The sequence below is a fragment of the Hyla sarda genome, chromosome 4 (assembly GCF_029499605.1).
Source record: "Hyla sarda isolate aHylSar1 chromosome 4, aHylSar1.hap1, whole genome shotgun sequence".
NCBI lineage: Eukaryota > Metazoa > Chordata > Amphibia > Anura > Hylidae > Hyla > Hyla sarda.
In genome coordinates this window covers 396594996-396611111 of record NC_079192.1, presented here as the reverse complement: position 1 = coordinate 396611111, position 16116 = coordinate 396594996, and the positions used below count along the sequence as shown (strand labels likewise).

The 16116-nt window shown below is 44.8% G+C and overlaps 1 protein-coding gene across 5 annotated transcripts in view; it reads left to right on the top strand.

Annotated features, from left to right (window-relative positions):
- Positions 1-16116, top strand: part of PRMT8 (protein arginine methyltransferase 8) — a 144355-nt gene that overhangs the window by 92082 nt on the left and 36157 nt on the right. For all 5 annotated transcript variants that reach the window (XM_056517261.1, XM_056517259.1, XM_056517260.1 and 2 more), the window contains exons 5-8: positions 3380-3522; positions 5567-5654; positions 8885-9000; positions 13262-13412. In XM_056517261.1, the coding sequence (XP_056373236.1) occupies positions 3380-3522; positions 5567-5654; positions 8885-9000; positions 13262-13412 (498 nt within the window). The remainder of the gene's footprint in view (positions 1-3379; positions 3523-5566; positions 5655-8884; positions 9001-13261; positions 13413-16116) is intronic.

Below are 16116 nucleotides of genomic sequence, written 5' to 3'. Positions count from 1 at the left end.
AAAGGGGTACTCCGGCGCTTAGACATCTTATCGGATAGGGGATAAGATGCCTGATCGCGGGGGCCCAGCCGCTGGGGACCCCCGTGATCTTGCACGCAGCACCCCAGTTAAAATCAGTCCCCGGAGCATGTTCGCTCCGGGTCTGATTACCGGCGACCACGGGGCCGGCGGCGTGTGACGTCACGCCTCCGCTCCCGTGTGACGTCACGCCTCCGCTCCCGTGTGACGTCACGCTCCACCCCTCAATGCAAGCCTACAGGAGGGGGCGTGACAGGTTTAATACGCATTAGGCCACGATTTTCTACACCGGAAAAAAAAAAAAGTTAAAAACCGTATGGTTTGAAAAACGGAGACAACCGTATACATTATGGTACATATAGTTTTGAATGGGAAGTTTTGAGCATGGTTTTCTGTACTGTTGCATACGTTTTTTTTTTTTTATGAAACCGTATACCAAAACCGTATTGTAAAATCGTGATGTGAACCCACCCTAAGGCTGTTGTAGGACCCCAGGGTGCTGTCAACCAATTGCAGAGATATAAGGCAATATTGGCCTTGGTAGGCCTTGGCCCCTGCTCCAAATTGTCCCATTCCACCACCCTCCATCCCTAAATGCTGTAGTGGAGACAGGATATCTCTCTATATGTTATGGTAAAGTGGGTCTTAGTCTAAAAAAATATGATAGCATGCTTAAAGGGGCTATTCAGCTTTTTTCCATAAATGGCGCTGCATAGCTTGTTTCCGATTTTGCAGCTCAGCTCCATTAAAGTGAATGTAGCTCAGTTGCAATACCGCACACAACCAGCGGGCAGGTGTGGCACTGTTTTTGGAGGCAGAAGAGAAGGAGTCCGGCACTACAGGACTAAGGCTGAGGATGAACGAACAGCTGGTGTGGATAACACAGGGATCCCCAGAAGATGGTGTAGGTCAAGGAACCTAGGCAGTATAGGAACCTACAATGATATATGGTGGCCTACAACTATATATGGTGGAAGTACGGGGAACTATAACTATATAAAGGTGCAGTATAGCGGCCTAAGACTATATATTGCATATTGGGGAAGTATGGGGGCCTACAACTATATATTGGGGGCAGTATGGGGACCTAAAACTATATATGGGAGCTTAAAACTATATACGGGGGCCTATATTTATATATGGGGGCAGTATAGGGGCCTAAAATATTGTGGTGGCTCAGTGCAGGAGTTGCACCCCTGTACCCTTGCTGCCCTGCCAGGCAGCCTCCATACAGTGACCCCTTGCCCCCCCCCCTGCACCTGTACCATATGTATATTCCTAAGTGCCTGTGTTGTATAGTGTATTGCATATAAAATGTGTTATGCCTTTAAGACCTGTTGTCATGTGATTGTAACCCAGTGAGAAACCAGTGACCATGTGACCTTCATGGCGACCTATGGGACCCCTCAGAGTCTCCCCCATATAAGCCCTGGGTGGAGCCTCTGCTCTCACTCTTTCTGCTTAGCTGAGTTGCAGTAAGGTCAAGTCCTGTCAGAGAGTGTCTTGAGTCCAGAAGAGGCCTAAAGTCTACCACGCAGCCACGGATCCACAAGTCCCCTACCCCCCAGGTCCAGGTCAAAACCTGGTAAGCTACAAGCGGGGTATAGTCATTCTCAGTCAAGTCAATCTGTCCCAAGTCAGCGTGGCTCTGCAGCAAATTGTCCCAGTCGACCATAAGTCCCAGCAAGCCCTGTGGTCTCAGAAGTCACTGGTCACCTCTTTGGGCCTAGCCAAGCTGTATAGACTGTTACACCTGTCTGACTCAGTAAAGCTGCCATTGTCCCGTAACTTGGCATTGGAGTCATTATTTGCCCCCGTGCCTAGCCCAGGATCCAGCGGTATACCTTCGGGTGGTAAAGCGGTTAAACCACGCCCTGGCGTCATGACCACAAGGGGTTAATACCATCTGCCTCTAGTGTAATTCCATCTGCCCTCATCACACCTTCACCACAATATATATTGGGTCCGAATGGGGGCTTACAACTATATATGAGGGCAGTATTGGAGCCTATAACTATATAGGGGGGCAGTATGGGGGCCTACAACTGTATATATGGGGGCAATATAGGGGCCAACAACTATATATGGGGGCTGTAAAGTGGCATACAACTATATATGAGGGCAGTATGGGGGCATACAACTTTATATGGGACAGTATAAAGGACCTAAAACTATAGATGAGGGCAGTATTGGGGCCTACAACTATAAAAGAGGGAGTATAAAGGCCTACAACTATATATGAAGCAGTATAGAGGCCGACAACTATATATGGGACATTATAAGGACCTAAAACTATATATGGGGGCAGTATAGGGCCTAAACTATATATATATATATATATATATGTGGTGTCCCAGTACCGCATTCTATACGGTACTTATTTATGTATGGGTCCCCATAGCCAGAGTCCCTGGGACGTAGGGATCCCTGTCAGCCAGTCTACCCCTAGTCGCCTCTATTCTAGTTTATAATCAGTAATTTATTCATAGGTTAATGAAATAGAATGATATGTGTAGATAAACGGTTAATTACTTGTGTCCAGTGGCGTTGCAGGACCTGCGGGTCATGTGACGAGGTGAACTCTATGGTGTTAGGCTTAGGCAATGTAATGGTGAATGGCAGATGTTCGAACCAATCAGATTCGCCCCGTCCCCTGCCCATATAAGGGAGCGGCGGCCATGTTTCTCTCTCTTACCTCGTGGGCTGTCATGAGAGAAGGATCTGCGCAGCAGCTAACGCAGTGAGTTAGGCCTGAGCCTTGCGGCGACGGCTGAACAATTATAATTATAGAGTGTATCACTTTCCAAACACTCTGCAGCATCACCGGACCTAATAACTCCCCTAAATCCGGACGGATCTGCAAATCTCTTCCTAAATTCAAAGACTGTATGTCTAGCTCAAGGTCCGCAACTACTGCAAGTCACTAAGCAACCTAAAGACTGTTTGTATGAGACTGTTACTGTGCCGTGGATATTGCCAGCACTTCAGTAAAAGTTATTCAAGTTCAAGTTCAAATCTCCTTGTGGACCTTCAGTTATTTTATGCACCTATCGTTACTGGGAAGGGCGGCGATAGGCCGGAACACTGATTCAGCATACCAGCCCTCAGCCTGGCATCACAAACTCTAGGGTTAACATTAACCCCTTATATACCTATACCATACCACCACTACCATACACCCCCCAAGGGCTACCACATATATATAGGACCTAAAACTTATATATATAATATTTTGTTTTGTAATATTGTCAGCCTATGGATAACCCTTCTATCTTCTGAAAGCAGTGATCGCTGTGCCGTGGTTATTGATATCCAGTGTATTTCATTATTGCCACAATGCATTTTTCTGTACATTTTTCAGTAATTACAATATTTAGGGGCAAAGTTGAAGAGGTGGAGTTACCGGTAGATAAAGTGGACATTATCATCACCGAGTGGATGGGATATTGCCTCTTCTATGAATCCATGCTGAACACAGTCATCTTTGCACGGGATAAATGGCTTGTAAGTATTATTTATGATTAGTGTAATGGAAACATTGCATTATCATCCTGTGTTAAAGGAATTGTACAGAAAAACATGGATGTTCTTTTCCAAAAACAGAACAGCATCACACGCCTGTACTCAGGTGATATGTGGTATTGCAGTTCAGCCCTAATCACGAACATCAGAACAAAAGCTGAAAAAAAATTTATGCAGAAAATGCAGGGTGTGAACACGACCACAGGGGAGGTGTATAACTCCTGTATAGTCTAATCCCATGGAGTGGTAGTATACAGGTAGAACTGGAAGGGGAGAGGATGGGTTTAAGCTAGCAGGGGCAAACTGATAGGAGATGATGTCATCCTGTAGTTCACAGGAAATCACCTGACCTAGGACTGACCACTTCCTATGGTGCATTAAAGGGGTACTCCGCCCCTAGACATCTTATCCCCTATCCAAAGGATAGGGGATAAGATGTCTGATCGTGGGGGTCCCGCCACTTGGGACACCCACAATCTCCCTGCTGCACCCGGCTTTCATTTAGAGCATCGGGTGCAGCGCCGGAGGCTCGTGATGTCACAGCTGCGCCCTGCTCGTGATGTCACAACCGTCACACCCCCTTCCGTAGACTTGCATTCAGGGTGCATGACCATGACATCACGAGTGTGGCGTGACCGTGATGTCACGAGCCTCCACCCCGCATCGCCAGTCATCCGGCATGGAGTGAAGTTCGTACTGTGCACCAGATGAATGGGGTGCCACAGCTGAGATTGTGGTGGTCGCCAGCGGCTGGACTGCTGCGAAGGGGGTAAGATGTCTAGGGGCGGAGTACCCCGTTAAGCGTTATGATTCTGTCAGTCAGAAATGCATTTTTGTCTTAATGCATTTCTGAGAAATAATTCCCCTTCTTCAAGTAGCAGACAAGACAAGGAATCTCATCTGCTGCCTGAGAAAGGGAAATCATCTCCCTGAAACGCATTAAGACAAATAAATCTGTAAGAACTAAACAGTCAAGGCATAAAACTTTCAAGACGTCACTGCTTACTTTTTATAGATTTTTATTGTCTTAAAAATGCGCTTCAAAGAAAAAATCCCTTCTTCCTCAAGTAGCAGACAAGACAAGGAGCAACCTGAGGAAGGGGAATTATCTTCCCGAAACATGTTAAGACAAAAATCTACAATAATTGCACGGTCAAGGCATAGTACTTTGCAGTCATTGCTGTTTAGTTCTTAGGGAATATTAATGTCTCAACTACGAGTTTTGGGGAGATAATTCCCCTTCTTCAAGTAGCAGACAAGGCAATGAGTCTCGTCTGCTACCCGAGGAAGGGGAATTATCTCTAAGAAATGTGTTGCTAAGACAATAAAAATCTATAACAACTAAACAGTGATGTCGCAAAGTTCCATGCCTTGAGGGTTACAGAGCAACATCCAGGAATTATTTTTTCGGGAAGTATCGTTGTTATCATGTGACAAGACAGAAGTAAACTGTGGAGGTTCCTATTCAATGACAGCAAGCAGACATTTTGAAAACTATAAAGCATATTGAAAAAAATTGTATAACTTTCCATTCAACAAAGAATAACCCTTATGTGCCGAAACTGGAATATTCTCCAGAATTTACCATATTTCTTTTTCTTTTCCATCGCAACACAACTTAGAAGTTGCGCCTCCATATAGAGATAATTTTCCTGCAAACAAAAGTGTCCTCTATGGATATCCCTACATCATACGCCAAAGTGGTCACCTGCAAGACTTCTATTTGCTATTCTTCAATCCTTAAACTCGCCTCTTCAGATGTGACCGGTAGTCAGTGGGTAGACCTTTCATTCCTCTAAGCCTCTCGGTGACTGACAATGACTTTGATTTAGAGAGACGTTTTTATCTCTGTGTTTTGCCTTTGGCTGATATATCCACTCGGATATTAAACAATGTGTGACAGTGTGATGGAGGATAGTAAGCGTGCAGGGGGTGCTTGTCTGGATTTTATATGTGCAGTTCAAACTGTGATGTCTTTGTCAGGTGAATAGATTACGAGACCCATTTCCCCACAATTCATCAACAGAAACCTGGAGGGCTCATGTTTCCTGACCGAGCGGCTTTGTACGTCGTTGCAATCGAAGACAGACAATACAAGGACTTCAAGATTCACTGTGAGTACGGCATGTATTACAGGCATCCTCCAGCTCCACTCGTGACCCAGTAAACTAAATCTCAATGGTCTGTGACCAGTGACTCTGCAAGTGTTGTGAAGCTGCAGATGTGTTCACCCTTACCTTTCGGTAAATTTTGTTAAGGGGTTGTTCAGCGAAAGGAACAACCTGAATAGGGTGTAAAAAAAAAAAAGTATAATAAAGCAAATTAAAAGGGTATTTCAGTTTATTTTTATTTTATTTGACTATGCTACATGGGCTGTAAAGTTAGTGTTGTTCTTAAAGGGGTACTCCGGCCCCAAGACATCTTATCCCCTATACAAATTATAGGGGATAAGATGTCTGATAGCGGGGGACCCCCGCAAACTAGCATGCAGCACCCACCTGTAAGTACTGCCGGAAGCGCTGGAGGCTCCCAGTCTCATGCCTACCGACCACGGGGATGGAGTATCGTGACGTCATGTCACGTCCGGCCCCTCAATGCAAGTCAATGGGAGAGGGCGTGACAGCCGTCACGCCCCCTCCCATAGACTTGCATTGAGGGGGTGGGACATGACATCACACGGGGGCGGAGTCGTGATGTCACAATACTCCATCCCCGTGGTCGGGAGGCATAAGACTGGGAGCCTCCAGCGCTTCCAGCGCTTCCGGCAGTACTTACAGGTGGGGGCAGCAAAACACAGGTCTTTTGAATGGAATGCAGCTAATTTGTGTTTTAATGGGTGGGGCGTCTGATGTGTGGGAGGGAGGAAAGTGACCTCACACTAACAAACAAGGAACTATGGAATTTTTAGTTTTGAGAGAATGAACTCTGACAGGAAATGCCCAATTAGAAGCACTGGTCTTTTGAATGGAATGCAGCTCATTTGTGTTTTAATGGGTGGGACGGCTGATATGTGGGAGGGAGGAAAGTGACCTCACACAAATAAGGAACTATGGGATTTGTAGTTTGAGAGAACAAACTCCAACAGGAAATACCCAATTCACACAAAGATAGCCATATGCATTATGGTAATCTCACAACATAGCCATTTAGCCCCAGGACAAGCACAGATCCTTTGTAAGCATGTCCACTACTGTCTGGCAGGTACGTACTAAAACCACTTTATGAAGGATAACCCTTTAATGTAATGTTATTAGCCATAGCACAGAGATCTTCCATTTTAACTGTTTCCCTTGTAAGCTATGATGTCACCTCACAGGCTCTCAAAGCTCTGTCCACTGCTGTCTGTACGGGACGAAACCAGTGATGTGAAAGGGGAGGGGGGGCTTGTATTACTACTCATTAGATGTGTGACTCCAAAAAAGTTGGAAAAGCAGTGTGAATACTAAAATGGCAGAAAAAAACGTATTGGGGTTATTTATTAACGTGTTGCCAATGGTTTTCCATCAGGCTTTGCAGCTGAATTTTGGTGCAGGTTTCATGTGCCAGATGTTGTGCCCAAAACATCCAATAAACCCTCCCATCTCTCTACTTCTCTGGGAAAATCCGAAAAAGGAGCAAGTCTGTAGGGGAAAAGAGGAGTGACCCAGAAAAAGGGGGCGTGTCACTGACAAAGTGGACGAGACCCCCACAAAAGGGCCGTGTCCCTGACATATTTACATAAAATGATGGCTTTCAACTCTGGAAAACCCAACAGATCAGAACAGTTGTAAAAAGAAAAAAAAAGGAAAACGTAAGGGGAAAAAATCCACAGAAAACTACACTCGACTCTTAGTAAATCAACCCCAGTGTGTGAACATAGCCTTAAAGGGGTTATCCAGGAAGAGAAAACAGGGATAATTTCTTTAAAAAAAAAACGCTCCCTGTCTGTCTCCAGGTTGGGTGTGGTTCCATCTTTTCCATTGAAGTGAATGGAGCCAAGTTGTAATACCACACCCAACCTGGAGACAGACGGGGAGCTGTTTTTAAAAGAAATTCACACAGCCTAAAAAATGTGTCCATGCACATATTTTTTCCGCTTTTCTCAGTGGAAAGCTTAATAAACTATGGGTTTGTTTTTTCATACAGTGTGAAAAAAAAAACAATGCCATACTTGCCGCATTTTGGGGGCCAAAAAGGCTGTGGCCAATAGGGAAATATGCCAAACATGGCATTTTTTGCAGGCATTTTTTTCTTTTGCTGACCAGTCCCCATTCTTGTTTTGCCAAAATTGAGACTGTGAGCAAGTATGCTAAACATGATTTATCAAAACCTGTCCAGAGAAAAATTGCCCAGTTGCCCATAGCAACCAATCAGATCGCTTCTTTCATTTTGCAGAGGCCTTGTTAAAAATGAAAGAAGCGAGCTGATTGGTTGCTATGGGCAACTGGGCAACTTTTATTCTGGACAGGTTTTGATAAATCTCCCCCATAGGGTCTATATAGGGTCTAATCTGTAGTCGTTCTTGGACCCTGAAACCCAAAGTATCAAATGTACCACAAAAAGACACAAATATTGCAAATGGCCCTTAGTAGGTGAGGGGGGCTGATACAGAGCAGTGGTCTCCAAACTGTCAGCCAATATGTGGAGGGCCAGTTTGGAGAACACTGCTGTAGTGTAAAAGATCATAGACTGCGGAGAAGGATTATCTACAGTTACAGCATACTGGGAGTTGTGGCTTCATAACTGTTTTAAAGCCACGGTTTACAGACCACTGAAATAAGCTATGATCTGCTGTCAGGAGATGCAGGATGTTGTAGTTTCCTAACCTCATGGGAGCCACAGGTCATACACCACTGAGACATGCCAACCATGAACTACCCATTTAAAGGGGCACTCCGCCCCTAGACATCTTATCTCCTATCCAAAGGATAGGGGATAAGATGTCTGATTCAAGGGTCCCACCAATGGGGACCCCTGCGATCTCGGCTGTGGCACCCCAGACATCCGGTGCATGGAGTGAACGTCGATTATTGGCGATGCGGGTAGGGGGCTTGTGACGTCACGGTCGCGCCCTGCTTGTGACATCATGGCCATGCCCCCACAATGCAAGTCGATGGGATGGGACGTGACATCCGTCACGCCCCCTCCCATAGACTTGCATTGAGGGGGCTTGGCCATAGCGTCACAAGCGGGGTGCGGCTGTGACATAACGATCCTTTGTATAGGGGATAGGATAGGGGATAAGATATCTAGGGGTGGAGTTCGCCTTTAAGGTGTTGCTAATCCACTCAGCCATGTATGAAGTAATTAGTTACCCACTATGTATAGTTGCTGGAGACTAAACTTTGTTCCTTTTTGTTGACAGGGTGGGAAAATGTGTACGGGTTTGACATGACCTGCATCAGGGATGTTGCCATGAGGGAACCGCTGGTGGACATTGTAGATCCAAAGCAAGTGGTGACCAATTCCTGTTTGATAAAGGTTTGGTGATATCCAATGCAGAAAGCAATTACTTTGTTTGAAATTACTTCTAAAGTCACAATTTTAGGCTGAGGACTCAAGAAAATTTGTGCCAGCAAGACATTGCATGGTTCTGCTCCATTGCACCAACAAACACACACTAAAAATTGAAGAGAATCTGACACCCTGTTCACCCGTACTAAACCCAATATACTGGGTTATAGTGCAGATGAACAGCTTTATAAAGAGGGGTCACTTACTTAAATCCGGTCAGTAAATGCAGAGTTCTGGCACTGTAATCTTCCTGCTGCATTGTGTTCCAGTGCGCATTGGAGGCAGGGAGCCGGCTCATCCAACTTCCTTGCATCCTCCATATTCTCCCTTCGCCCTGCCCCATCATTATTATGGTAATAAAGGCCGCAGGTGAGCGCACAGAGAGCAGACCACTCACCTGCGGCATCCATTAGCATATTAATGAGGGGGCGGGGCGGACGGAGAATATGAAGGAGGCAGGGGAGCAGGGTGAGCCGGCTCCTTGCCTCCAATGCACGCTGGAGCGCAGTGCAGCAGGATGTTTACAGTGCAAAAATCCATATATGCATATACTGAACAGATTTAAGTAAGTGACCCCTCTTTGTAAAGCTGTTCACCCGCACTATAACCCAGTATATTGGGTTTAGTGCGGGTGAAAAGGGTGTCAGATTCTCTTTAATATAAATCATGGTAGTGGTGGTTGAGTGTGATGTTCATTGAAGTCCAAGTCATTGGTCCAATATTGGCCTAGTCTGAACAGGGTTTATACATTTATCCTGCATGACATAATGATTTGATAATTACATAAAATGTCACCAGTGAAGGCGACTGTCCAACCACTTAGACCCCCAAACAATCCCAATAAAGGTTCAAGAATTCTTAAAATGTGCTGATTTTTTATTGCATATAAATGATTGGAGATAATTCAGGCTTCTTGTAGATGAAAAGCAAAGACAGGTATTCTTCCATGAGTTCACTTTACAAAATGGTTCTATATCTATCCCAAAAGGGCCCATAGAAATATATAAAAATAACTAACAAGGATTTATTTATTGTTCTATTAGAGGTTCTGAATATTCTAGGTTTTAGTACGGTAGTTACTTTGCAATTTTTTATATTTTTAATGGAATAATAGGTTACAAGTAGTGTTGCTCACGAATATTCGCAATGCAAATTTTATTTGCGAATATCGCATATTCGCGAATTCGCGAATATTCGCGAATATAGCACTATATATTCGTAATTACGAATATTGTTTTTTTTAATTTTATTTTTTATTTTTATTTTTTCACAGTACACATCACAGTGATCATCCCTCTCTGCTTCCAGCTTGTGTGGTGTAAAGAAGGCTCTAATACTACTGTGCGAATATAAAACGCGAATATTGCGAATATGCGAATATTCGCGAATATATGACGAATATTCGTCCATATATTTGCGAATATTCGCGAATTCGAATATGGCCTATGCCGCTCAACACTAGTTACAAGGTTTCAATGTACACATTGCAATAGAATTTCATAAACCTGTTAAATTTCATTCAACATCATCCGTGGGATGCTTCACCGATTCACACCCAACCACCACAGCCCATTAAAGTGCAACTGTCATCAAATCTGGGCCATATAACCTACACCCAGCCTCTGTACTGTGTGCAGATTGTGTATTAGGCAGTGTTTTTACCTTCTATCTGCCGTCCTTTATTACCCCCAAAAAACTGTTTTGATGGAAGCAGCACAGTCGGATAGGCGTGGCGCGAGGTTCGCAATGCCCTGCCGCCGCCACACCTATCCCCTGCACGATTGATGATTGACACACAGGTCCCAGCGCATGCGCCCCTTCGCTTATCCCCCGTGCGCACTGCATCGTGTGTCTTCATGCTCTGCTGTTCAAAAAAACTTTATTCAGGTGTGCACCTTTATTATTACTAAATAGCTAATAGTGCCCGCTATCCTCTTCTTTCTTGCTGTGCCAGTGACCAGAGATGCACGCTCTGTTGCTTCTATTCCAAGTGCCTGGAGGCAGAGAGGAAGCGCGCTTGCCATGACGACACACGTCGCGGCACGCACGGGTGGTAAGCGAAGGAACGCATGCGCTGGGACCTGTGTGTCAATCACACAGAAGTCCCACCGCCGACGTGCAGGCGGTGGGGCATTGCCAACCTCGTGCCACGCCTATCCGCTTGTGTGGTGAGCTTGGGGGATGTAGAGTGAACAGGGGTGTTGCAGAGTAGTGTTGCAGGGTGTAGCATTAATCCTTGATTGTCGTGACGCCAGGGTGCGGGCTTCCTCTAGATATAAATGTCCTACCGCCACCTGTCCCAAGAATGATAGGGAGGAATAAAGGATTGTCCACAGCTGGAATTGTAATAAACTTGAAATAACTTTACTGCAGATTTTATGCAGGGTGAATAACAAACAGTCTTTACAGAGGACCAGGACTTAGGCTCCTCACAGGTTGGCTGGGACTTTGTAGTAAATAAGCTTTGACTTTTGCTGTACGCTGTTCCACTGAATTTAGGGATATGCTTAGGTTCAGTAGTCACATAGGATTGATGAGTTTTGAGCTCTATTAACTCACGGTTTAACAAGGTGCTGAAGTGGAAGGCTTCAGGCCTAGATTGTCTTGTCACTGCGATAACAGATCTGCTTACTTTCATATCCAGGATACAAGAGCAAAAGAGAGCGATTATTGGATTCAGCGCCCTTATATACTGAAGGGGCAGGATCAAAGCTTATTGGTCTCCAAACCTGTCAGTCCTAGTACAAAGCATTATGGTACATCACATGACCTAATCACATGACCCAAAGGTCCTTGAACCTTAGCATAACACAATTATTAACGATCACATGACCTAAGGTCCTGTACATGTATTTACACTATACTACACTACACTATAGGAAAACTATATAACACTATAAACTATAAAACTATATAACACTATATTAAACATATACATTTCTGAATAGAACTATGAGGCGACTAGGGTTTAACCCACCGGGAAAGCCCTACCAGCATGGAGGAACTCTGACTGTGGGGACTTACGACAAAGGTACGGGACCAAGTCCAGTAACGGGACATTACACTTGTGTGCGGCTTCCATCAAAACTGTTTTTTGGGGTAATAAAGGACGGCAGAAAGAAGGTAAAAACACTGCATAATACACAAACTGCACACAGTACAGAGGCTGGGTGTAGGTTATATGGCCCAGATTTGATGACAGTTGCGCTTTAAATAAGTTCCACTAGTTTCTGCCCTTGCTATAAAAACGAGGGCCTAGACCATTGGTCTCCAATCTGTGGATCTCTAAAATGTTGCAAAGCTACAATTCCTAGCATGCCTGGACAGCCGTTGGCTGTCCAGGCATGCTAGGAGTTGTAGTTTTGTAACAAAGGGAGGTTCACAGATTGGAGACCACTGGTCTAGACTATCAACTGGGGAGTCACTACTACTAAGTACTCAAGGTGGTTCCCCCAGCACAGCAACAATGTCCATAGACTTTCCAGGGGGCACTCACCACCGCTGTGTTGTTAACAGGGAGTAAACCTATGTGCCCTCCCCTGGGAGCAATGGTGACCATCCAGTTGACCAGCTAGGCCCTCATGAGAATCTAGGCCACAGAATGTGACTCTGTTTAGATTAAAAAAAACAAAATGGTGTTCAACGATGGCCATACCCTTAACAGACTTTAAAGGGTGTACTCCCCTGGAAATTTTTTTTTTTTTTTAAATCAACTGGTGCCAGAAAGATTTGCAAATTACTTCTATAAAAAAAAATCTTGCTCCTTCCTGTACTTTTCAGCTGCTGTATTCTCCCCATGGTTCTTTTCTTTTTGAATTTCCTATCTGTCTGACCACAGTGCTCTCTGCTGACACCTCTGTCCATATCAGGAACTGTCCAGAGCAGGAGAGATTTGCTATGGGGATTTGCTCCTACTCTGGACAGTTCCTAAAATGGACAGAGGTGTCAGTAGAGAGCACTGTGGTCAGGCAGAAAGGAAATTCAAAAAGAAAAGAACTTCCTGTAGAGTATACAACAACTGATAAGTACAGGAAGGATTAAGATTTTTTGATAGAAGTAATTTTACAAATCTGTTTAACTTTCTGGAACCAGTTGATTTAAAAAAAAAAAAAAAAAAAAATGGTTTCCACGGGAGTACCCCTTTAAGCAATGTCTCCAGCATTGTAAATCATACAAAGGGCATTCGGAAGATCATATTGACCAGACGGACTATTTTTTCTTGTCACAGGAAATCGATATATACACCGTGAAGATTGAAGAATTATCCTTTACATCCGCCTTCTGCCTACAGGTGCAACGGAATGACTACATCCACGCGCTGGTCACCTACTTCAACATCGAGTTTACTAAGTGCCACAAGAAAACGGGATTTTCTACAGGTACCGGATTTTGGTTATTGGTACAATGCTACCTAACGTCCTACAGGTAGGGGTTCAGACTTCTTTTGTGATCTAGGGAAATGGGCCCCAACCCGGTCCTCATGGCCCACCAACATTCCAGGATATTTCAGTTACTCCATTGGAATGGAACAGGGGAAAATTTGAATCCTGGATTGTTGGTGGCCTTGAGGACTGTGTTGGGGACCTCTTAATTAGGGAATCAATTTGGTAACAATCTGCTCAAAGTATGGAAAAAGGTAGGTGTTCCCAAAGCTGGTATGTTTTGTGATATGGTTTATTTCAACTTACTTACGATTTTTCTATCATCTGCCGTCAGCCCCAACACACTGGGGGGAATTCATCAAGCTGTGCTTACGTACAGGACTTAAAGCACAGCACTCATTTTCTTTTAATCAACTGGTGCCAGAAAGTTAAACAGATTTGTAAATGACTTCTATTAAAAAATCTTAATCCTTCCAGTACTTATCAGCTGCTTTATGCACCACAGGAAGTTCTTTTCATTTTGAATTTCCTTTCTGTCTGACCACAGTGCTCTCTGCTGACACCTCTGTCCATTTTAGGAACTATCCAGAATAAAAGCAAATTACTCTTTCATGAAATTCACAGAAAGTTATTAGTGGACACATCTGTGTGTGATGAAGACAGTTTCGCCCTATTGTAGCCCATGAAGGTCAATGCTAAACTAAGTGCCAAAAAAATGTTTTCCACCGGTGTACCCCTTTAAGACAATGCATATGCCATAAATGTCCAGATGGGAATACCTCTTTAACCTAAAGGTCATAAAAGGAAGACTTGGGGCAAACAAGCACTTCCTCGTGGTTAGGCCATGGGAGCAAGAACCAAAAATGGAGCCCCATGTTAAACTCCTCACCTTAGTGTGTCCCCTGCTAGTAGAAGAGATGCAGTCACCCTGCAGAACTCATGGCATCCTATACTAATACAGTATGCCATTTTTTTATGGGATGGGAAGACCTCCTTAAAGGGTACCTCTCATCAAAAAAACTTTTGATATATTATAGATTAATGTATGCAGAATAACTTTACAATTGCATGTTATAAAAAAATATGCTTCTTTCTATTTAATTTTCCACTTTGAAGAAATGACCACTAGGGGTCTCCCTACCAGTCCTGGCAGCAAGCATTTCAGACTCATGCTGGAGTCCTAAACACTACGAGCTGCCAGTCTGCTTTGTTCACAAAGGAGAACACTCAGAGCTGCCAGCCTGCTTTGTTCACAGCCTGTTTGGCTGTGAACAAAGCAGGCTGGCAGCTCTGAGTGTTTAGGACTCCAGCATGAGTCAGAAATGCTTGCTGACAGGACTGATCGGGAAAAATACAATAGAAAGAAGCATATTTTTCATTAACATGCTATTGGAAAGTTATTCAACATTCATTCATCTAAAATATATCAAAAGTTTATTTGATGAGAGGTACCCTTTAAGTTTCAATAAACGGGGCCGATGTAAGTAAAAATATTTTATAAATGAATATTCTGTGTTGTTTCTGCGTTACAGAGGATTTACAGTCTGTGGTTTAGTTTCTGCTCTGGGAGCCGCATTCATAGGTCAAACGCATTTACTAATTTGTCATAATTCAGATTTGCTGACGACGGTAAAAATGACCACTGCAGATCTCAGATACTGTGGAGCCGGGGGATTAACTCCAGCTCCAGTCACGCACATTACTGTACGCTGCTTCACTAAACAGACTGGAGGGAGGAATTAGCTGTAATGGTTCATTGCTGGGTAAAAACTGCAGACAGTGGGGTTATTAAATGACCACTAACTTTTCTGCAAACCTTCCATAAATCATTAGTACAGACAAATAGAAGAGACTTTGTAGCTACTTACCGTATTTTTCGCCTTATAAGACGCACTTTTTCTTCCCCAAAACTGGGGGGGGGGAGGGGGAAAGTTGGTGCGTCTTATACGGCGAATACACATCTATCGGGTCGGTCCGTACAGCCATCAACGGCCGGGACCCGCGGCTAATACAGGACATCACCGATCGTGGTGATGCCCTGTATTAACCCTTCAGACGCGGCGATCAAAGCTGACCGCCGCATCTGAAGCAAAAGTCGGGCTGTTCGGGACCGCCGCGGTGAAATCGCGGCGTCCCGAACAGCTTACAGGACACCGGGAGGAACCTTACCTGCCTCCTCGGTGTCTGCTCCGTGCCGGGATCCCCTCCATAGCGGCGCTCTCCTTCAACGCCATCACGTCGTCGCGCACGCCGTCCCATATTCCAATAGGAGCGGCATGCGTAGCGACATGATGACGGTGACGGAGAGAGTGGATCCCGGGGAAGAAGACGTCCAGAGCGTCGGGGACGCGGCGACTGCGATGGAGCGACATCCAGGGCAGTGGTGACGGGTCCAGAGCGGCGGGGACACGTGAGTATTACCTCCTATACAGTGGTCTTCAACCTGCCTACCTCCAGATGTTGCAAAACTACAACTCCCAGCAGGCCCGAACCGCTGTTGGCTTTAACATTGGGTGCGTCTTATATGCCAGTGCGTCCTACAGGGCGAAAAATACGGTGTCTGGCTCCTTTCCTTCCCCCTCCTCCAGCTGATTGAATTTCATGTGTTAAAGCCCATTGTCACAACTAGCGCTCCGGTGAGCGCTTTCCTGCCCCGTCCTCCTCTGCCGGCAGTAACATGGTTCGCATCGCGGGATGCACT